The following is a 22,888-nucleotide window of genomic DNA, read 5'->3' as shown; positions in this document are numbered from 1 at the left end:
TATAGAAGTAAGCCTGCATTTTACTCTCTAGTAAGAATGCTAGGTACGGCTATCACCAGCAGGAAAAACAAGGTAGACTGCCTTAAAACAGAGAAATCCCCCATGTCATGGGTAGCTGGTCACCCAAGGTCTTCCAGCCTTAGGAGATGCTGTGGCATCACAGGCACGTAGAGCCTGTGATAGCTTCAGGTTTGTTCTACAAATGACAACCGGAGAACAAATCGAACAAGACAGACTATCTTGGCTTTGAAAGATGGGATCTAAAACTGAACTCCTTGTATTTAAGTAATATTTTCATACAGCAATTATCAATCATGACAATGTTGTCTGCAGCTTTTCTTTAAACCTGTTTATTTATTTGAGTTTTTTTTTCCCTTCCTGAGATGCCCCAGGCATGCACATGGTGTAAACTGACATTACATTGGCTGTGAAGATGGAAACGCTTCCATGCTTCAAATCTAATCCAAGTACTTTAAACTATTGCTATGGTTTCTCTGGCATTTCTGTGCTGTTTTAGAAGGAAAGACTGGCTTTGAAATATGTGCTGTAAATTACAACAACAAAAAAGTAGGAGTTGCAGGCCTGCAATATAGTAACCAACTGTCTTGTGTCTCCCCTTATAGACATCTCCTTAGCTACAAAATAAGCAGGTACCAGAATACAGTCCATAAGAAACTCCACCTTTGTTGGTATCAATGGACTTTTTTTCCCCCTTGACTAACACTTAAGTGTATCCTTTGCAGCTGGTCTGTTTTAGGATTCATAAAAGACAGGTGGATAATTGAAAATGGTGAATGCCTAAACTCAGACTTTAGGCAATTCCAAGTGAAGCTTCTGATCCAGAACAGTAGCGTCTGTCTGCTTGAAAGCATGTTCTGACCTATGTTAAGAGCATCTCCTACCAACAGAAGGAATCCAATTCCTTCTGCATATGATGGACTTCACTCCATGCCCAGTGATGAATCTGGTTCAACAGGTAAGCTCCATCACTGGAAATGTTGATTCAGCAAGCATTCCCTTCTGTGAGCAGCTGTATTCTTTGCGCATGAGGATAAACCAAGATTTATACAGCTCTGGTTTGGTTGTGTAAATCTAACACAGGCTTGAAATTTTGGAATTGACACAGAAATGTTTGTAAAACAAAACAGGAGAGAGGAGAGGCTTGTTTTCCATGACTAATGGGGAACAAAGATACTGCTACCAGCAGTTTGTGGACTCTCTTGTTTCTGACACGCTGGATCTAGAGACATATTTCTACACATCAGACACATTCAGACTTTCTTTGACAAACTGACTTGTCCTGAATGGTGCTACTGACATTACCATTGCAAACCAAATTTCAAACTAACCCACAGTTTCCACAGATTTCTGTAACGATTGCCTGGCCTGCTACAGCTGCAGTTTGTTCCTAATATGTTATTGTTTGCCAATACATATGATCCATTCCAGGAAGCAATCTTAAACATCACCCAGACATTGTAACCTAACAGATGCTGCTGCAGGGTATGTGTGAATAACCTCAAGTATTCAAAGTTGAAATGCAAAAAAGGGCCCTAGCATAATCCTCTAAATCCCTGACTTGAATATTTCCATCAAGGTTTGTATGTGCTTAAAGGAGTACATGTACTTTGTGAAAATCTGCTGCCACCCTCCGCCACAGTGTAAGGCTGAGAAGGAAGTGCTGTTGTCATTTCATTGCGAGCCAGTCAGGTTCAGTGCTTGTCTGCTGCCCTTCTGAAGAATTTCCTTATGTTTATGCAAACTCGTTTTTTTATTTTAAAAGTAGCAATTTTGTTTTGAAAGACGAGTAAGAAATAAAGCCTCACAGAAGAAAACGATGATCTGAACAATCCCGATCACAACAATGCAACTGTCAAGAAAGCAAATCTCTTGTAAATTTATACGGACCAGATGGGTCAGTGTGAGTTTAGTTGAGCAGACAATTTAGGCACTACCAGTAAAAATCACCTTCAATAAGGCATGCAGTGAAGTCTTCTCATGTTGGCTTGGGGCAGCCAGGCATTCATGAACGGATTCTTATTCTCACCTGGAATTGGCTCACTAAATTCATTTGTTCTTTTTTATGTTCCTTTGTAAGCCTGGGACATGATGTATTTATTAAACTTAAAAATCAGTAAGATGACTTTTCCTTCCCCATTCCCCACTCTGCTCTGTGATGTTTTGAAGCGTAACAGCAGCACTAATGAATGCCTTTGTGCATGCTTAGAAACAATTATTTGCACTGTTTTCAATTTATTTTTCTAAGGCTTGCCATCTGATGCCCATCTAATATGTAGCCTCACTCTGCTGGGAGAATGAGCACATCAGATCACAAGGGAAAAGTTCAGCTGAAGAACATATGTCTCAGCAAACAGAATGTATCCTCCTGCTTCCCTCTTTTTTAATGCTTCCCCCCCCATCTTATTTTGAATCAAATGCTATATTTTTGCCCCTGTAAGAAGCCAGGCAGGCCCGGTCTGAGAGTGTACTCCCTGTTCCAGATTCCTGTCTGAAACAATCAAACACACCTTTTTGCTAGGAACTTGGATAGCTGGAAGAAAGCTGGGGAGTGTCTCCTTGCCTCTTGACTGGAAGAAGCAGCGCTGCTCCACAGGGCTGTGTGATAGGACTCTATCAATGCAGAGACTTCTCATCTTTTTTGGTTCTTCCTCCTTGACAGATTTCATGGGAGAAAAACAGACCTATTTCAAACTACCATCACTGATTTATTAAAAGATGTGTAAAAGGATCAAGTTCCAACTCCCTGTCCAGCTCTGTTAAAGCAAAATTTGCCACAGATTTCAAACTGAAATGACAGATTTTGAAGGTACAGATAAAGCTTATAAATCAGATCAGAATTCTTTTCCAGAGGTCCTCATCAGTCAGAAAGGATATGATATTTGGAGATACTGAAATATGTCAAGGCACCGAGATTACTTATCTTGTAGGAGGGTTTACTGACCTCAGACCGATTTGGTGCAGGACTGGACCCCAAAAGCATGTATTTCTGCATGTAAAAACCATGTGTGCAATGCAAATGGCATAATACTGTAGATACCTTCCCACTCTGTCAACAATTAAAAACAGCTATGGCTAGTGACACACTCAGCATTAGACAACAGTGACTTCTAAGCACGTACCTCAGCTTTAGCAGTGAGTCCTGTCCATGGTCTGGAGCAAAATGCAACATTTCTGCTCCTCGGTTTCTGTAGAATAAAGCTGGTAATGCTCTTTAAAGGTCTCAGGAGGTTTCATTCACCTATGTGAGAAAAACTCCTTAGATTCTATACTAAAGATGTAGTAAAAACAGCTAGCAAAGGTTAAGTAACTGGTTTTAATGCAAAACTATGCAGATGATATTCATTTTATAAATGTTCATGTGACATACCAAAAATTACCAAGTATTCTGAATGAAGTTTTTATTTTGTTACAGGCTCTAACACATGGTGTTCCAAATTAATGACAGAAATAGTTGTAACCATATTGCTTATCCCAGAAATCTGATGCTTCTAGAAAGACTGTCAAAAGCTAGGCGTATTTCTCACTTGTTCAGGCTTCAATGTCTTAAGAAACAGCAGATCGTCTCTCTGGGGGGACACAACGTGATCCAGCAAAGGGCTGAGTGCCTTTAGTTGACATAATACTCAGCCATATTTCTAAGGCTGAGAACAGCCAAAACCATGGGAAGAAAAGGAGAAAAACTAAATTGTGCATGTCTCATATTGCTGATACCTAATTAAAAAGAAAAGTAAGATTTAAACCTGAATAAGAGGAGGGTAAAATTGTTAGAATCTGAAAAATCTGTTCAATTAGAGGAAAAGAATCATCTAAAATATAAAAAGAGAAAAATTTAACTTTGGTCCTAATCCATGTAGTGGCTGTTTGTGGCATAATTATATGCTTCCATATGTTTCCTAGAGGCATTGTAAGAAAAAAGGAAATTTAGATGCAGGCAAATGTAATTATTTGTGATTGAAAGAAAATACCAACCAATTTATGCATATACTCTTCCTGTTGAATTAACATTATTCTGCTGAATTAGATTATTTTCATATGCTATTGTACTTTCAGAGGTAGCCATATGTTTTTCACATTCGGTTTCACACGCTACTTTTTTTAATCATCAGAACTTAATGACATAAAAATTGCTATCTGAGTCGACACAGTTATTCCCTCTTGATGATAGTCTTTAAGTAGAAGCATGATGTGACAGATGAGAGTGCTGAAGCTCTGTGTTTCACACAGACTTATAAATAAAATTAAAAAAAATCTTCCTGCAAAACTCTGAAAACTATTCTATGGGGAAACAATTTTTCTACTCTGTAATTTATTTGCTTTTCTTTCTTCCTTCATTTTTCTAAGCCTAGAAACCTGTATGAAAACAGGAATTTAGTTGTTCAGGAACTCATTTACTCCTGCTGTGCAGTCATCACAGGAAATCATAACCATCTCTTTTGATAGCAGATTAAGACTAGGTAGCAGCATAGACCAAATAAACATAGGAAGCTTAAACAGGTCTGAGAGCCTTATTGGATTTAAGGCTGGATTTAATGGAAAAAGTATGCGGATTTGTATTCAAGATCAGCAAATTCTAGTCGATACGTAATTTTTGCTCAAAATGAGGAAACTACTGTGAAGCCTAAGCTGTGTAAAGGCAGATTTATCACAACCTGGACATAGGTACAAAGCTAATGGCAGGCAGAAAAAATATTTCTGGAGAATCCTGTACTCTTGATGTGAAAAGCCATTCCTGCAAGATCTCTGTCACTCTTAACTGAGCTCTCACAGAAACAGTCATTCTTGGAGAATTTCAACAATATTTAAACCAGACTGGAGTGAGAGATTCTTCTCCATTTTGAGAGAGAAGCCTGAACCCAGGCAGAAACCAGAATTTGTATTCAGACATTCATATCCATTATCCTTACCACCAAACTTTCCAAGGCAGCACACGCGATGCTTTGGGTTTAACTCATTTCAAGTGTTTGCTTAATGTTAATCTGTTTGAGGTATGAGCAACACATCAGGCCCCAAAGAATGACATGCGTTAGTTAATTATCAACTGTACAGAAAGATTTCAATTTCAGAAAATTGCATTTTTGCCTTCCCACTTTTTATTATTTGGACAATTTGCATGAAGATAATGTCTTTTTGCCTGCGAGTTTCTGCCCCCATGGTTTTATTATTCACTTAGAACAAAACAGTTGTTCTTTACGTTTGATGTCATTGTCATTTGCCACTGAAATCATTTTAATGTCACCAAAAGGATTACAATTTCAAGTGAGGAGTGAGCAATTGCACACCTGATCACCTGAGCAACCATGCCTGTATCCCCAATAATGCCTAACAGGTCCAAAAATCAATCAAACAACCAAAAAACGTACTATGGAGAGAATGAGACATTCTTTTTCTTCCCAAGTTAAACATTTTTAATGCCTTAAACGACAGACAAAGCAGGTTCTGTGTTTTTTCAGCTCCTAAGGCATAGTTACCTGTTCTGCGTCTGACAGGCTCACACAAAACGACACTGCTGTAACAATGACGGGCATTTTGGTGGACTGAAGCACCTTTCCCAAGAGAAATCTCCCATTTTGGTAGCAGCTTTGCTCCCGAGGATGGTGATCGCTGGGGTGGCCGAGGTCTTGCTGGCAGCAGGGCCAAGACCCAGGCCCCTCTCACACCTCCGCGCTCCCCCTTCCCCCTTGGGCTATCCCCAGCAGCAGCTCCCTGGGCTGGTAAAGTTTGGAGCCTCTCACTGCACCTCTGGCTTCTCCTGAGCTTCACTGAAGTAAATGTGAAGTAAAAGCGATACCACTGCGTTAGGGTTACTTCGCGCCCTAAAGCAAAACCCCTCAGGGTGTTCGCCCCTCAGAGGAAGAGCTGCGTGCCTTGCCTGCTCCTCCGGCTCTGCGCGTCCACCACTGACCCAAAACCCCCCCAAAACTCCCCCCTGCTCCACTAAAAGCCCCGAACCGGGGCACTTCCCTCCTACCCCAGCCGGCCTCCGTTCCTCCCTCCGGCCGGCAGGAGCCGCTGCGGGCGGCGGGCGCCGGGGGAACGGCAGGGGGCGCCGGGGGCCCGGCCGCTGCGGCGCGGCCATGGGGGAGGCGGAGGGCGGCTCGGCCGCCGCTGTGGAGAAGCCGCCGCTGCCCGCGGCCGGCCCGGGGGCCGCCGCCGCCGTCGCCGCCGCCGCTGCCGCCGTCGCGGCCGCCGCCGCCGCGGCTGCCGCAGCCCCTGAGCCCGGCGTGCCGCCGGCGGCCGCGGCGGCGGAGGAGGCGGTGGTGGTGTGGAGCCCCGAAGTGGAGGTTTGCCTCTTCCACGCCATGCTGGGCCACAAGCCCGTAGGTGAGAGCTAGGCCGCGGTGGAGCCGCGGCCTCGAGTAGCGGCGGTGGCCGGGGAGGAGAGGCAGGCGGCGGGGACGGGCGGGGGGCGTGTGAGGGATCCCCCTGGGGGTGTCACGGCCCCGGCCGCGCCGCTGTGCTGCCCCTAGCGGCCTCTCGGGTCTGCTGCCGAGCCAGCCTGCCCTTCCCGGCCTTGGTGCCCCGTTTTCTTTCGGTTGTTTTTTCACACAGCTTCACTAAAAGTTCTGGCCGCGTGGGGAAGCGGTACCAAGTGAGGCATTCTCAGCCCCTCCTCAGATAGCACCTGTAATGCAGGGTGAAAAAACAGCCGGGCTGGGCTGCCCACGTTACCTTTTCTGTGTGATTTCCCTATAATGACAGGATATATGGTTGGTTGGTTGGTTTTTGGTGTATTTTTTTAATTCTGTGGCACAAATAAGATTACTAGTAGCGTTAATCGCACTGAATTCTCACCTCAGGTGTGAATCGCCATTTCCACATGATTTGTATCCGAGATAAGTTCAGTCAGAATATCGGACGGCAGATTTCTTCCAAAGTGATTTGGGACCATCTGAGCACCATGTATGACATGCAGGCTCTTGTGAGTATGAAAGATGGATGCAGGCACGCTCGTACTTCCTGTCGTTCAGGGGTTTTGATAGGCCCTAATCACTGGACCTGACCAAACCCTCATGTTACTGAGAATCACATGTTACAGTGAGATGATGAAGTTTTTCTTGTATAAGAGTGCATTAGGTGGAAAGCAATAAAGCATAAAGTGTCTTTTTTTTTTTTCCCCCCCATACTGTGTTCTGACTTTTAGGTGTTTGTTTTTTTTTTTTATTGCCAAAATGCTGATCCAGCAAACGTTTACACAGGTACTTAAGTACCAAACAGGGAGGTATATGTGTTTTTATTAAGAATTTGTCAGGATCAGTTTACAGAAATGATCTCTAATGATTATGGTCAGGAGTCATGATCTCAATTATCTTGACCTTAGTAATCAGTTTGACATCAGGAGCATCCTGATTCTCTAGTGTCTCAATATCTTGTTAAGAATTATTTAGCTACTAATTGCACTTAAAATAGTTTGGGATTGCATTTCTAAATCCAGATTATTTATTTTACCAAAATCATTCATAAAAATCTTTCTTTTCTTTCTAAGCATGAATCTGAGATTCTTCCATTCCCTAACATAGAGAAGAATTTTGTTCTTCCTGATGAACTGATTCAAGAAGTGAGAGAAGGTAAGATGTGATAGCAATCTCTTACTTTCTGTTCTTCTAATCTCATTTTAGAACAAGTAGTTTAATGGAACTCACAAAAAAGAACTTAACATGCCAATACATGGCTATTCGTTCATTCTGGTGTATTAGGTGTATAGATGAAAAAGAGGTATTGAACAGATACAAAGATATCTCTTGAATTTTTAATCTGCTGACAGAAGAAAACTATCAGGGAAAGGATCACACTGCCTGTGTGGTTCATATTCCCCACCTATATTTTGATTCTCCACTGTAGGAGATAGGCTAGTAGGTAAGATAGGCCTTTGGTTAGATTCCATACAATATTTCTCATATTCTTAAATATAATATAAATGGGATGTTAATATGGCACAAACAGCTTCTGTTTATACCATTTAGATTCAAATTCTCTTTCTGGTTGTTGGCAAAAGATATTTTAAACTACAATGAAATGCTTCTCAATTACTAGGTGTAATAAACTTTGTACTAAAAATGCAGTAGAGAATCATATCTAAGAATTGCAATATGTTTTGCCTAGTTAGCATTTTACTTTGTTCCTATTACTAATTTCAGTGGAACTTTTTTGCTGTGTGACGTGCGCCTTGCTCTTAGTATGGTTGGACTGTTAGCTACATTTCTGTCACGGGACTGAAGAACATTTCTAAATTAACGCTGAATGTTGAACTGAATATTTGTATACACTGTGCACATATGCTGAGGCTACTAATCCAGAAAACCTACATATGGTTCCTCAAAATGATCTAACCATTGCTTACTGATCATTCCTGTAGGAAAAGTAATGATTGAAGAAGAAGTGAAAGAGGAAATCAAAGAAGAAATGGAAACACATGCAGGTCCAGAAGAAGGTAAATTTGTATCTCTCTAATGTGTAGTATGAGAAAAAACAACTCTGAAAGGTTAAGCCCAGTTTAAGCGAACATAAGTAGTCTGTGATAGGATCTCACAAGAGAAATTACTCTCTATAAATCAAAAAAAGAAAAGGCTACAAGATTGTACGCTTAACTGGGAAGGAAGGCGAAGTGGTCGTTTTTTCTTCTTTTTTTTCCATTTTATTTGCATCGTCTTGTTTCTTTTAAATGAAGCTTATTTTCTTAAGATTTTGAGTAGAATGAAGTCAAGCATGAACAGTAGCGATCCTGCTATTACCGTAACAGACCAAGCCAACTGTTAACTATGTATTTTCGTAAAGTTTACATCGGAGAAAAAGTGGTGTTTTAAGAGTAGGTGTAATAAAAGATCTAAAAATGCATTTTAAAGGTATATTAAATTTCGCATTCTGGATGTTCAGGCATGCTTGGTATCTATAATACCAAATGTAATTACCATTGCTGATTATAAATTTCATAGATTGGTCCTATGTTGTGTAAATGTTCCTATTTAGTATTTTAATTTTAAGTACTGTTGTATTTCACTTTTAGCCTGTCAGTATACATGCCTGTCTTTAAAGCAAATAATAAAAACACGCTGTGCCTTTTGAAAAAGTGAGAATAATACTTAAAGTGTCCTTAAATATGCTAAGAATTGATTGGCTTGAAAAGTTTTATGTAATATAAAGAAATTGGATAATCAGTTCTTGTTTACCTGTGTGTATAAGTCTGATCTCAAACCATTACTTTGATCCTATTTCAGTTTTTGCACCCTCTGGAAGTTTAGGAAAAACAACTGAAAAGCCAAGCAGCAAAGAGAAAGAGAAAACTTCATCAGATTCTGGGTCCAAAGAAGGATCTGATAAAAGGAAGCGCAACAGAGTCACTGAAAAGGTCTTAAATGCAAACAGTAATCCTTCTAGTCCAAGTGCTGCAAAACGACGCAGAACATAAAGCTGTGAAAAGCAGAAGAAATTAACGATGGAACATTTAAAAACAAATAGCAGGATAGTCATTACGTCAACTTTTTCAGAAAGGAGAAGATATCTGAGCCAGGTACTCGAAGAATCTGCACACTGGCTTTATGCATACAAGACTTTGCCTGTCTTTCCTGATTTGTTTGCTGGTTGGCACTGAGTAGCCGAGCGATGGCTACCTTCTCAGGGCGTTCAGGAAGGAAGCTGGCAGCATTTAGTGGTTTGTGTGTTTGTAACAGTTGCTGTGTTTGCATTTCCAACCAGAAGCACACACTGTGTCGGCGTAGTTCATGAAACAAGTGTTCGTCATAACACAGAGCCTCAATTCATGAGAAGTACAGGTTATTTCTGTAACTTTTGAATTGCTTGGTTTTTGCCTTTTTTTTATTGTTGTGAATATCACAGGCCCTCTACGGGCAACGTTGTTTGCCTGTTTTAATTTATGCAAACATAGCGCTTGTATCAAATGTCTGAATTTGTTGGTTCACTGAAACTAAAATACTTTTAAATACAGACAACTACTGTGTTGAAGTATTCTTTCACACTGTTTTCTGGAGAAATGTCAACTTTTACCTTTAGCGATGGAACTATTTTCCATTTTTACGATTTTATATACTGTAAGTAAAGAGAAAATGATAATGCCTGTAGAGAGAATAATTAAGAAGCGTCCTAAATAAAACATCCAGCGGCATCACATGGTTTTGAAAGGGATCAGCTGAACTGTGCCTAAACTTGGGGGTGTTGCTTCATCCATTTGTACTACAGTAGTATAAAACTGGGGGGTTTGTACTTTGTTATTTATTTTTAAAGCTGTTTTATTAAATGTTAAGTGGAATTGGTGTTGCAAAGCATTAACCCTGTTCTACAATTTAAATTTTTGCTGACATTGTAATGCTTACCTTTCATATGCCAGAACACTGTGATTGAAGATAGTAATTTTGAGTGGTGAAAAGATGGACCGCGGCCAACAAAGACACGTGACCAGGCCGAAATATTACCGAATTTGTTCCACCGCATTACCTGTTAGTTAATAAAAGGAATTCTTTCTTAATCTGTCCGCATTGCTTGCGCGCTGAGGAGCCCAGCACCCACGAGCTTACATTTCACCTAATGGCGAGCTGGGGTCCCGCCCCCGCGGTGCCGCCGGCTGTGAGGGGCAGGGCCGGGGCGGGCGCTAGAATCGCGATTCCTCCTCCTCTTCCTCCTCCTCTTTTTCTTCCTCCTCCTCCTCTTCGTCCCCCACGTGCTCGGCTTTGTGCCGGCCCCGCCGCCCCTTTCGCTTTCCCTTTCCCCGCCCCGCTCCCCATGGCGGCCCGGCTCAGCCGCAGGCCGGAGGAGGCCGAGGTAGGGGCTGAGGCGCGCTCATGGCAGTACGACTCCACCTGGGAGGAGGAGGACGACGACGAGGAGGAGGAAGAAGAAGAGAAGGAGGAGGAGAAAAAGGAGGAAGAGAAGAAGGAGGAGGCTGGCGATGAAGACCGGCTGGAGGATGCGGAGGAGCCGGCGAGGGGCTCCCGGCAGGCCCAGGTGGGTCCCGGCGGGCCTGGGGGGGTCGGTGGGTGCCACAGGGGGGGGCTTGGAGGCCTCAGCCCGCGGCCTCCCGCGGCCCCAGCCCCTCACAGCCCTTCCCTGCACCTGCCGAGCCCTCCCGCCGGGGGTTTTGGGCCCTTTTCTCCTTACGATTCTAATTTCCAGTCAGCAACTGGAGCAGCTTAAACGGCTTGTAGGGAGCCCAAGGTGATTTGGGTTGTGGTTGCTGTTCTGGCGCTGGTCACTGGCTTTTAATTGTCCTGGTGAAGCAAATCTTCAGCCCCCCAAAAGACAGCCCGTTTGGAAATGAACTCTGCAGGGCAAGGTTGTGAAGGCAGAGGTGTGCTGGGGCTCTGTAGCTGCTTCGGTTTCAGTAGGCTGCGATGTGCTGGGTTCTCGTGTTTTTCACCACTGTTCCCTGCAATCTGGGTGCTTTATGTCATAAACACAAGTTCTCTGTCCTGTTTTGTGCCAGCCGGCTTACTGCACTTCAGATGGATGCTGGTTTTGACTTTCGGACATCTGTGTTTTTCAGCAGCTCTTTGGTTTTAATCGTTTTTGTTAGTATCCTGATTTTTCTGCAGGGCCTTTGCCTACACACTTTCATGCCATCAAGAGCCATCGCATCTGTTCACTTACAAAAATGAACTGTAAGATTTTATTTCTTGTAGCCATTTTTTTTTTCCTATGGAGCATATAATAGAGCAACTCTGAAAATGGAAAAGATTTCGCTGGTGTTCTAAAAACTGCAGGTATGCGTGCAGTTATGATGAAAGTGCTGCAAAGTGTGAACACTCATTGCCTTAAAATAGTGTTAATTTAGTGTAAAAAGAACTCGTTGATTTTAACTAAAGTTCCTAAATTTAGCATCAGTGTTCTGAGTGTCATCAACTTCTGCAACATTGCTTTGCAAATGCAAAACTGGTTGTTCTCTGTTTTTCTCAGTTGAAACCCCTTACTGTTCATTAATGTAACTCCTCCCCTTTCAGGGAAAGCGAAACTAGTCTTTTACTTTAGTTTCATTTCAGTAAATTGTTCTCAGAATAGAAATAGGCAGATAAAGCTGTCTAGTTAATACACTGTTAATGGAGTTTAATACTGAACTTTAATATTTTTTTATAAAAAGTGAATAAAATAATCTCATTTAAAAAACTAATCTGTGCAACATAGTATTCCAAACACCGGTGACTTCATACCGTAACATGCCCTCTATACTTTGCAAACAAAACAAAAATGTTAATGCAGATGTATGTGTACATTTTCATGGGACTTACTGCAGGGAACATAGTTAGGCCTGAGCTATGTATGCAGATCTGTGAAAGGTCACAGATATTTCAGACGGAATAGCTGTAGTACTGCAGAGAAAATCCTTGCTTGTTTCTTTAAGTGACTTGTATTGTTTGATGGCACACTGTCAATTTCCCTTTGTTCATGGTTAAAGCTCCAGTTTTGTGTAAAAGTTCTAAAACCTCATAACATGCCTCTCAAACTTTTAGATTATCCTTTTTGAATGTGTTTGTTCTTCAGATTTTTTTTTCCTAGAGCAACTTCGGGACTATGACAACAGTAAAAAGCAAGGACCATTTTTTTCACTCCAGTGAGTGGACTTTTCAAACTTTGCCTTATGAAGAAGGATGTTGTCCCTGAGACTTACGGAGTATTGTTCTGCATCTTTAAAGAGGAGTTCTTCCTTCAGTGGTGAATGTGTAATCACCTTTATCTTTCAGTGCCTGATTTCTTTTTTTTTAAGGGGAGTGAGACTGAGTACAAAAATACCTATCAGTTATGCATTTACAACCTGCCTAAGGCATGAATCAGTTTCCAACATAAGTTCCAACTTCTGCTTGTATTACACTAATTCTAATTCTTCTCCCCTCAGTCTAGCTGGTATGCTATACTCAAGAAGCTACTAAACTGTTTTTTCAATAAGGAGGTTAGAATTTTTTATTATTATTTTCACTACACACTTTCAAAGCCTTCTTCAAACTTTACTTCTGTGTTTGCATGTCACTCGCGTCTCTGCAAATACTCCAGATTTGCAATCTGAAATTCCTGCAAGTGCATCATTTCAGCTCTCTCGTGTTCCAGTGCTTTTAGCTTCTTCTAAGAGAAGCGTAGAAAATCTTGGGGTTTGTGCTCATTTTAAAAGTTTCCTTAGTCTGCTGTAGTGCACGGGGTTCATGCTCCATTGCTCAGAGCCATGTAACAAGCCCTGTAGTTCTGCCTTCTCCTACCTCTCCACCAACAAAAGGCTTCAATTGCTCCTCAAGGATTCTGTCTTCTTTCTTGTTCGTCTTGTTGATACTCTGCGTGTTCTTTCATCCCCTTCTGTTGGAGTTAGTTTCCATTTTCCAGCCAAATACTGTCCATGTTACCCTCTCTAGCTTTGTTCTCTGCTTTCCTCATACTCTTCACAAAGCAGTACGCGTTCTGATTGATGCGTGGCATTGCTGGAGAGGGAAACCTACCTAAAATTGCTTGACAGAGTTGTGAGAAATAAGGAAGTTTTGATTTATGCATACAAGTTTGTCTTGCACTTCAGTTTGTCTCCCTAATCTGGAAAGAAAGGGAAGGTTATGTTTCTGTGTGGCTTGAATTGAAGCTTATAGAGACCCATGGAGACACCTCCATGGACAGATGAGGGAGTAAAGAGAGGAAAAACTCAGACATCTTGTTCTTTCTATTGCTGTGCTCCAGCCTGCTTTCTTCCTGGATCTTCTTTCTAAACCAAGTGAGATAGAAGTAACACAATTGTGTAAGGTGCTGTTTCTGTATCTGTGTTTATTCTTCAGCAAACCACTCCTTTCTCAAAATTGGAGGCAGTTGATTGTCTTTCCCAGCTAACTGTGTTAAGGGACGTTATTTTAAACTCTTAAGCATAAAGAATGTCTGTAAATTGATTCCCCTGTAATTGGTAGTAAAGTTCTCATTAATTTCACATGTATCAGGATTTCATCTGTGGATTTCAAAACTTACAATTAAAAGCATTGAATTTCAAAGTGCTAAATCCTAGTTTGTGCTTACATCTTGAACAAAAGAATAATACTGACGTTCTGGCTGAGCATATTTCTCAGTCTCAGGTTTGCAGCTGCATGTTTTTTTGTTTTTTTTTTTCCAAGCATTAACTGTGTAGCAGAGCTTTTAATAGTTATGTGCATTTCTAACCATTGTATTGCCAGAATAGATCACGGGGATGGGCACCAGTGCATGGATTGCTAATCTTGCGTGGGCCGTGTGGCTTTGGGAAATTTACTGCAATGTAGACAGGCGTTATTTTAAGACATCACGGGTTATTACATATTTTTTTAAAAAAGTGTTTTTTAAACTCTTGTCACCAAAATATGGGGGAATCATAGCGTGTAAATGTACATTTAAAATGTAACTTTAAAAATTCTCTGTTGATGACCTCCCTCTATAGATAAAGCTTTGATCTCTCTACTGCTGTGCATGCTTCGTAAATTTTAACAATCAACAGGTCTGTTGAAGGGATGACTTTGTTACAAGGAGGTGTTATAAAATCTAATCCTGTTCGTGCATTAATTAATGGAACCAGTTATCAGTGTTCGCTGTTCAATAGAAAGTGATTTTCTTTTTCACTTTTCTCTAGGCAAAGGAGGTTAAGAAGTATCCAATGAAGTTTAAAAAATAACTCAGGAGATAATTGGCTGCTTTTTTCTGCTAAGTTTCTTAAAACACGGATTTTGCAAGATTGTGCGCAGCATATCCCTGTTTCACAAAGACTGCTCCTGTTGTTGGCTGGTGCTGAACTCTAACTCTGGTGTGCTCTGCATTGGCAGGATACTTCTGTTCACAAGCAGCCTCATTCATTTTGATAGTTCTGCCCTGACATTTCAGAATGCTTTTCAGTGGTTTTTCATGGTTTGAGACCAGATGGTTCAGCACGTAGCAAGACTAAATCTGTATTGCTGATGAATTGTAACAAAATCTGAAGTAATCCACTTAAATATACGTACACACACATAATTCAGTTAAAACGTATGTTAAGTGATGTCATGCTTGCAACTTTTACTTCCACAAAGTTCAGAGGAAGAAAGGAAGCTGTTCTTTGTGATTTCAGTGTAAATGCTACAACTGAACGGAATCCAGCATATCTGCGTAGTGAGGAGAACCTGATACCTAATTGTCAGGTGAATGTGGCTCTGCAATTTTTTTCTATAGGAATTTCAATTATGAATCATGCGAATTCAGCTGTAACTAGGTAAATGTGTCACTTGGCAACTAATAGGAATCATGTGAATTACTGCTGTGGGTATCTTCATCTGGTATATATTTATTTATTTGGTTTCAATATGTTTCCTACTAAATGCTTTCTCTTTGTAGGAGCAAAGAAAATTAAATTTGTCACCGTTGTCTCAGATGGGTTTTCAGGTAGGCGTGGCATAAAGTTTTGTTACTTGGAGAGATGAGCAGTAATGAAGATGATTGTTATGGGAATAAAATAAATCCGTGATGTGACCATGTGGCTCTATTATTGTTCACTGTCTAAATCAGGATGATGTCACATCAGCAAGGCTGTTCTAGATTAGGAAGCAAAGATGAAGAAAGTTTCACTTTAATAGCGTCTAGAGGAAAAAAGAGTCTTGAATGATCTTTCTGTGTCTTAAATTCAACAATTTGAAGCACGATCTGTCGTGACTAAGGTATATAGTGACTCAGAGACAAACAGATAAAGGTTTTTAAAAGATGAACTAAAACCTGACTTAACAAACAAAATGAGATTTTATCATTCAGGGACTTTCCAGCTAATTCTGACCGTTTCTGTAGGAAAACCTGCCTGGGATAAAAGATAACCGTAAAACACGAAGACCCTGATTAATAAGACTGGAAATACAAACAAATATTTTGGTTCAAGGAGATGGTGTTAACATCTTGTAATCCTAAATTACATTCAGGAATACAGGGGAACAACTACAGTAGAAACTGGCTGTTCTTGGGGTGCTGGGACGGCAGAATGGAGGGTGCAGGGGAGGAGCATGCGTGAGAGATGCTGAGTTCAGTTTTTTTTCCTTTTTTTTTTTTTTCCAGAAGACAACTTTATTCTGGGTGTCTGATTTGTCACTTTTCTCTAGTTCTCAGGCAGGCGCAACTGGGATGCAGCAAGAGACTTGCAGAGATACAGGCATCGTTACCCGGTATGGACTAAATGATAACGCACCTCTCTTGTGGCTCTTCCTCATTGCACGCTAAGTTTAGGAACATGTTCTAGGTTTGAGGACACCCATTTATCTTTACATTGACAGGCTCAGACCTTTAAAGGATTAGCTTGTGAGGGGGAAGGGATAATGTGCATGTGGGTGCATCAGAAACAAGCTGTTATTTCCCAAAACATTTCAAGGATTTAACCTGTGCTGGGAACACGAGGGAAGGAAAGTAAGGAGAAGTGTTGAAGTGGATACTGCATTTTAAAACAATTGATTTCTTGTTCTCATCTCCAGGGTTTGATAGAATCAGAAAATGAGGAGGAAGAACAGATGTGGAACTTGAGCTTTTACAAAAATGAAATTTCTTTTTTGCCTCAGGGTGAGTACCTTGCTTGATGACTGCTCAGTGCAGTTCTACTGCAGCTGTTTAAGTTGGTGGAAGATTAGTGTGATCCATGTGGGACAACTATTAAAAAAAAAAAAAACCACACATGCGCACACACACCAAAAAAAAATTTCCCCTAAAAATGTTTTTGTTGCTGCTGTATGTTCCTTAATTTTTGTTTGCTGGTAGAATACTAGTTGTTTTTTTTCCTGACTTCTCAGGATAGTTGTCTAGTAGAGAAGCTAATGTCTGTATACTAATGCCTGGCTATGGATTATAGATCACCTTGGATGACTGGCTAACTTTTAATTTTCATTTGGTGTTATTTCTTCTTGCCTCACTTTTTTTTTTTCTCTTCAGGTTTGCATATTGAAACTCTGCTTGAATTGTGGTGGGACAACTTTGAAGTTCTGGAAGAAAACCATTCGTACATACAGTGGTAAAGTGCCTGCATGAATATAATGCCTTTTTTAAGTCAGTTGTATATGCATTGCTGAATTTGGCTTCGCAATAGACCAAGAGCTACTCTTGAGCTCTTGACTGAGACTTGTCAGGTTGTGGGTATTATTTTTATTTTTTTTTTAATTTTTTTTCCAAATTCTTTTGGAAGCAGTGCTCTGGAAATCCTGAAGACAGATTTCCAGTGCAGCTGTGGCAATAGATCTCAGTTGTGAATGGTGTTCTGACATACTGCAGAACAAAATATGGCAGTGAGAGATGCAAATAAGGAAAGTATGTTGTTGCGACCTGTGTGTACAATTATTTTATGGAATGGATTTGTCACGTAGTGAAGTACTTTCATGTCCATAAGTATATGAGCTCTCCAAGAGGCACCTGTGATAGCGCAATTATTGGAAAGATTTGAGTTTTAACAAAGTGGGTTCCCTGGGCTGGGTGTCATCTTTGCTCATCTAGGCTGAAAACTTTTTTCCTCTTAGGCTATTCCCTTTACGTGAACGTGGGATGAACTGGCGTGCCAAACCACTAACGCTTCAAGAAATTGAGGTATTTAAAGCTTTTTAAAGAATTTTCCCTAAATGACTTGTATTTGAAGTCTAGCTTTTTTTTTTTTTCCTTTGCTTCCTTGGGGAGCTAATGTGAACAGGGCTTGCTCAAGTGCTGTTAAGCAATTGTCTGTCTTGTGTCTGTCTGCCAGTTGCTAGCATCAAATGAAATGATGAGTGATATAATTAATCTGCGTTTAAAATTCAAATGCCACTTAATGATGCAGGTAATTAGAGAGTTACAGCTTGTACTCATTGGTTTCCCTTGTTTTCAGGCTTTTAAGAAGTCCAGGGAAGTCATGGAAAGGTTTATACGCGCTTATCAGCTCATGTTGAGATTTTATGGAATAATTTTGACTAACCAGGAGACTGGAGAACTCGAGAGAGCAGAGAATTGGGCTGAAAGATTTCAAAACTTGAACTGGTGAGTCTGTTTATACTACTTGTCATTTACTACAGTCATGCACTTTTTTGAGAAGAAAAAAAAAAGTCAAAGTCAATAAAATCTTCAACCCTTGACGAACAGAGGCTTTTGTTGATATGAAAGCTAGCTAGTTAACGTATACTTAACTTGTCTCGGCCTATGACTGTATGTCGTCACACTCTGTCACTTGATAAAGATGCAAATACAGTAAGTAAACCAGGTGAGACTGATTTTTCTTCTGTATTCGGTGCAGCTGTTAACAGCAGGTGATTTTCTTGTTGGTTTCTTAAAGGATGAAATCCAGGTTTGGAGATGCTGATATTTGTTCTGCAAGTACTTGTTTCTGCTTAAAATATAGATTTAAACACTACTGAAAGAATTTTAAAGGTAGTAAAGGTTCCTTTGTGTTCTGCATTTAAGCTACAAAATAAGAATGTATCCATACGCTTCCCTGATTGTTTATAAAGCTGCCTTAAGCTGTGTGAAAGGCTTTGAATTCTTGGTTGAAAAGTGCTCTGCAAATCATTGGTAATGTTATGTTATTGCAGGTCTTATCATAGAGGTAGTATTAACCTTTAACACCACTGAAGATACTGGAATATTAAAGCCTAAAAGGACTGGGTCTTGAATCTCTGGCAGCATCTTTACTTGGCTGTGTTCTTAAACTTCTGTATAGTCTTACCCTGTAGATCGCTGTCAGGGACAGGATATTGGGCTGCATGGGCTTGTCTGTCTGACCCAATATGGGAGCGTTTATCTACTCCTGGATGATGCAGAAAGTCAAAACACTTCCGAGCAGTTGAGGCATTTATTCCAAGCAATCGCAGAAGGGCTAGAAAGGTACTGTTGAAGGTAGACAGCTGCAACAGATGCATTAAAATTAAGCCAGGCTGTACTCCCATCTGCACTGTGAAGTAGCCTCTTACGGATCCCTGTCAACAGCACACAAAGCATTCTGCAGGTACCCCAGAGGCTCGTTATGACTCGAGGCTTGTAAGGCTGTCACTTAACTTTGCTCATCTGTTTGTCTCAGGTTTAGCCACAACAATTTGCGGATCACTCGCATTCTGAAGTGCCTGGGGGAGATGGGATATGAACACTATCAAGTGCACTTGGTAAAGTTTTTCCTAACTGAAACTCTTGTTAAGGAGACGTTACCAAATGTCAAGAGAAGTGCCTTGGATTACTTTCTATTCACTGTCAGAAGCAAGCAGAAGAGAAGGGAACTAGTGCACTATGCTTGGCAACACTACAAACCTCAAAGGAGCTTTGTATGGGGGCCGCATGACAAACTCTCAAAGTACAGACCCCGCTCTGCCAAGTCACAGCTGCACCAAACTGTTGGAAGTAAACAGGAAGAACCTGGTAGAAAATGTGATGATTCTGTGGAAAAGGGTCAGAACCCATCTCTAGAGGAAGAACAGCAAGCTGGAGGTGCTGCAGACTTGTGGCCTAAAGCGAACGAAGAGGACACGAGAGAGAGGTTGAGTGAGTGTGTTTCAGAGGGAGGAGATGGTGAAGATGAGAAGGAAGCTTTGTTTACCCAGCAGGAAGAGAATGATTTCAGCAGTAAGGCTGAAGCGCAGGGTACGGCAGAGAATGATTGTGCAAAGGAGAGCAAGAAGAGAAAACTGGATGCAAATATGGCAGACAATATAAAGAGTGGATCATTGAAAAGCCCTCCTGATATTGAGAAAATTTCCCGTAATCTGGGTGAATGTGCACTTGATGCAGAAATCTCCCCCTCAAGTTCCCTCTTACAAACAGAAGAGGGCCAGGAAACGCTGAAAGAAAACGATGTGAACACCAAAGACTTAACAGTGCCGGAGACTGCTGATGCCACCGTAAAACGGAGGAAAGTTGATAAAAGAACACAAAAAAACAGAACATTCAACTTGGCCATAAACCTGAACATGGGGCTGCCTGCCCGCAGTGCCCAGTTGCATCCACCTGCTTCAAACGCAAAGGCTGAAGAGGAAAAAGTTGGTGAGAAAAAAACAACTGTGGAGGAGATGGGTGAGAAGGATGGGGGTGACACAAACAGTGGGGCTTTGAGCTGCCCAGCAGGTTCCGTGCTTCCTAAGACTAGCTGGACATCTCCATTAAGTGACGGCTTGAAGTCAGGTGCAGATCAAGTCACAGAAAAGAGTGACCAGCACCACTGTGACAGCATGCTCCTGGAAAGGAAAAGTGAGGCAGATGGGATAGAACAGCATAAAAGGGCAGCAAACGCAAGTGAAGAAGAGGAATCAAAAGCCACGAGCAAGAAACAAGTTCCAGGGAGTCTTGAACAGAATATGGCATCCACTTGTCCTGAACAAAATGGTGCTGAGCTTGCAATACAGAAAACTGATAGCTCTGAGCATGCAGCAGAACCTGATGAAGAACAGGTGGCAGAGTGAGACCGGCATAGCAAACACTTGAGCAAGCAGAGATGACATTGCCCTAACTGCTGGGAGCCAGCTTTAGTGATCTGTACACCACAGGTGCATGGAAAAATAAACTTTGTTTGGACTGATCCAGGCTAGACCCTGTGTCACTTTCACCCTTCCACACTTTTTTATAAGTCATCTGTAGTGATCTCATTGAGAACGAGCTCTTGGTTACCCCGAACAGGAAAACTTTAAGTGAGTTGTCATCCTAAACAGGCTGCGTCCTGTTCCTGTTTTTTATCTGATGTTCAGAACTATCGTGGAGCAACAGGGATTTTTGCACTTTGCTTTGGTTCTGGTGTGTCCCTTTTCAAAGAAGAGGGAAATAAATCTGATTCCTTGCTTGAACTAGAAAAGTATTTATTAAACACACAAAATTTATTGTAAGATAGGCATGCCTGATTTGCCAGACCTTTGTGTTTCTATTTCTGTTTGTATTACCATGGAACTTCTTTATCATTTTGCATCATGTCGGAGTGTAGTTGCCTTTCCTCCCCTAAGAAAATAGGTTTGAGTTCAGACTGGGATAAAACGTATGGCCATAATGTGTCTCTGACCAGTATTAACCTGCGTGTCCAGATACTGTTCTCCAGGGTGCAGAAACATTGGGTAACTGTTCCTTTTATCCTCAGCAGAAGTTGCTTCTTAGTGCTCCTTAGATTTGCTAAGAATACAAATTGTCTGGTTTCTAAGAGAAACCTTCAGGCTTTGTGTAAAGCTGACTGGAGCTCTTCTTCCCCATCTTTTTCCACCACCTTCAGGAGCTTGATAGTCTTCCACAGCTATTTATGTCCGCTGCTAGTTCAAAGGTCTTTCTTCCTCGATTGCTAAACAGAATAAATATTTTTTGTCACTGCATCTCTTCAGATTTTGATGTTGCTTTGAGATGGCCTCCGGGGCTACCTTTCCTGCAGGCCTGCTGAACGCAGCTAGCTGTCTCAAATCTCAGCCGCTTCCTAGTTGTGGCAGGATCGTTCTACCATTAATGATCAGCATGTCAGACAGTGAGGGCACGTTCGAGTGCAGCGTGTCTGCTAACCACTTGGGGCTTTGTTGTGGGCCGCTTAATTGAAGCTTTAATTGGTGGGGGTACGCTTGTCTGGTTCATTCATTTACAGCCCTTAAGAATTTACTTTCAGCCCTTGCCAGCTCCTTGCCTGCCTTAATGTTACTGACCTCTCTGCTAGCTGTTCTGCCTGACTTGTACAGGATTCAACCAAGTCTGAAGGAGCACCGAACAATTTAGCACTTTTGCTCCGTGAGGTTTACAACAGAGGACGTGTTTCATGAAGCAGAGGAAACATTTTCAACAGCCAGAAGGTCTGGACTCGCTGTTTGCTCAGATTGTTTGTTTTAGTTTTGGGGTTTTCAGGTGCTGTTTGTTTTGTGTAGGGGATGGCTAGAGGCTTGCTTGCCTCATCAGAGAGCAGATGCAGTAGCCTGTGCAATGTCAATGTCTTTCCTCTCTCTGCTACAGCTCTTCAGAAATTCATCTTTCAAGGAATTTGATCTGTGATTGGCCTTCCCAGACTGTAGGCCCCGGTGCAGCATGCCACATCCATGCGTGTGGGGATAAAAAGTCTGCAAGCTTTTTATTTAATGCTCATGGTCACACACATGCTGGAAAAAGGCTTTAATGTTTTTTAAATAACTTTCTTTCTTATGAAAAGATGGTGTTAAATTGCCAATAAGAATACAGTTAAATGCAGATATAAATACTTGAAGATGTGGAGTGAAAATTCTTTAATAAAAGATAAGTAAAAAATTGTTAATCATGGCTTTTGTACAGATTTATAGTAATTTTGTTATTTAATGAAGTTTTCATTGTGAACACATGCTCAGTCGGGGCATAGCTCGTAAATCCGGTGTGGTGATATGCAGTTTCTTTTGTGTTTAATGGGGTTTCACTGTGAGCCCTAGTCTGGGGTGCTCAAAACGAGCTGTTCCCTACTGTGGCCAGTTCAGAGTTTCGGCTGTAGGTGTTTGCAGCGAGTTCACGGGCTGTATTCTCCAGCACTCGGAGCTGTATGACAGTGTTACCATTAATGTCACCTATTAAAGCATGACTTCAATGCATACCAGTTTCCTTACGTTTTTTCATCCCTGAGGGCAGGACATGGCCGTGTACCTGGTCTGCCAGCCTCCCCTGTAGCCATCTGCTGCTGCTGGGGCACCTTTAGTGTTTCCAAGCACAGCTGGTAACGCTGAGGTCTGGTGGGCTGCATTAACATTGAACTGCTCCTTATTCCATCTGGAGGTGGTGAGCAGTTCCCCTCCACTACTGTAAAACATGGCTAGTGAGTGTTTGTGGGGAAAAGACACTCCCCAGTTCAGGTTTAATGTTGTGCTGCAAAATGTTTCAATATGCCTTGTCTTGGCTCTGTGCTGGCGTTCTCCCAGCTGTGCGTTGGGAAAGCTGTGGTGATGCTCTGTAGAGCAGCCAGGGCTAGCAGGCAGGAGGGCTGCTCTGCAGGGGGTGTATGGGGGCTTTAGCTCTGCTGGGC

At 41.6% G+C, this 22,888-nt stretch overlaps 2 protein-coding genes and 1 long non-coding RNA gene across 4 annotated transcripts in view; 2 read left to right on the top strand and 1 right to left on the bottom strand.

Annotated features, from left to right (window-relative positions):
• Window positions 1-6,057, bottom strand: part of LOC308178870 — a 101,472-nt gene extending 95,415 nt beyond the window's left edge. Inside the window, exons 1-3 of the long non-coding RNA XR_013940009.1 lie at window positions 5,490-6,057; window positions 3,141-3,259; window positions 2,529-2,672 (exon numbers count right to left, since the gene is read on the bottom strand). This is a non-coding gene — a long non-coding RNA (uncharacterized lncRNA). The remainder of the gene's footprint in view (window positions 1-2,528; window positions 2,673-3,140; window positions 3,260-5,489) is intronic.
• A 23-nt stretch (window positions 6,058-6,080) lies between these two features.
• Window positions 6,081-9,965, top strand: MRGBP (MRG domain binding protein). The gene is made up of 5 exons (XM_080558028.1): window positions 6,081-6,342; window positions 6,819-6,940; window positions 7,505-7,586; window positions 8,375-8,449; window positions 9,234-9,965. Exons 1-5 carry the CDS (start codon window positions 6,096-6,098, stop codon window positions 9,422-9,424), a joined length of 717 nt encoding a protein of 238 aa, XP_080414154.1. The 5' UTR covers window positions 6,081-6,095; the 3' UTR covers window positions 9,425-9,965.
• A 592-nt stretch (window positions 9,966-10,557) lies between these two features.
• On the top strand, window positions 10,558-22,460 carry OGFR (opioid growth factor receptor; the record flags this gene model as incomplete). Of its 2 annotated transcripts, XM_080558022.1 has the most annotated exons (9): window positions 10,558-10,974; window positions 12,857-12,910; window positions 15,319-15,366; window positions 16,068-16,130; window positions 16,434-16,518; window positions 16,885-16,963; window positions 17,463-17,529; window positions 17,804-17,952; window positions 18,986-22,460. In XM_080558022.1, 9 exons carry the CDS (start codon window positions 10,558-10,560, stop codon window positions 20,352-20,354), a joined length of 2,331 nt encoding a protein of 776 aa, XP_080414148.1. In that variant the 3' UTR covers window positions 20,355-22,460. The 2 variants fall into 2 exon arrangements, with proteins under 2 accessions (XP_080414148.1, XP_080414149.1); XM_080558023.1 differs by lacking the exon at window positions 12,857-12,910.
• Window positions 22,461-22,888: the final 428 nt, after the last annotated feature.

Source organism: Anser brachyrhynchus (genome assembly GCF_964034855.1).
Source record: "Anser brachyrhynchus genome assembly, chromosome: 16".
Classification (NCBI taxonomy): domain Eukaryota; kingdom Metazoa; phylum Chordata; class Aves; order Anseriformes; family Anatidae; genus Anser; species Anser brachyrhynchus.
Note: the sequence above shows the minus strand (reverse complement) of the source record. Positions and strands in the feature narration are given on the sequence as shown.

What these genes read in the sequence shown, in the direction of transcription:
- MRGBP (XM_080558028.1), top strand. Translation starts at nt 6,096, where the DNA reads ATGGGGGAGGCGGAGGGCGGCTCGGCCGCCGCTGTGGAGAAGCCGCCG. An exon ending in TGTATGACATGCAGGCTCTT is followed by an intron (nt 6,941 to 7,504) that starts GTGAGTATGAAA and finishes TTTCTTTCTAAG; the next exon opens with CATGAATCTGAGATTCTTCC. An exon ending in ACATGCAGGTCCAGAAGAAG is followed by an intron (nt 8,450 to 9,233) that starts GTAAATTTGTAT and finishes ATCCTATTTCAG; the next exon opens with TTTTTGCACCCTCTGGAAGT.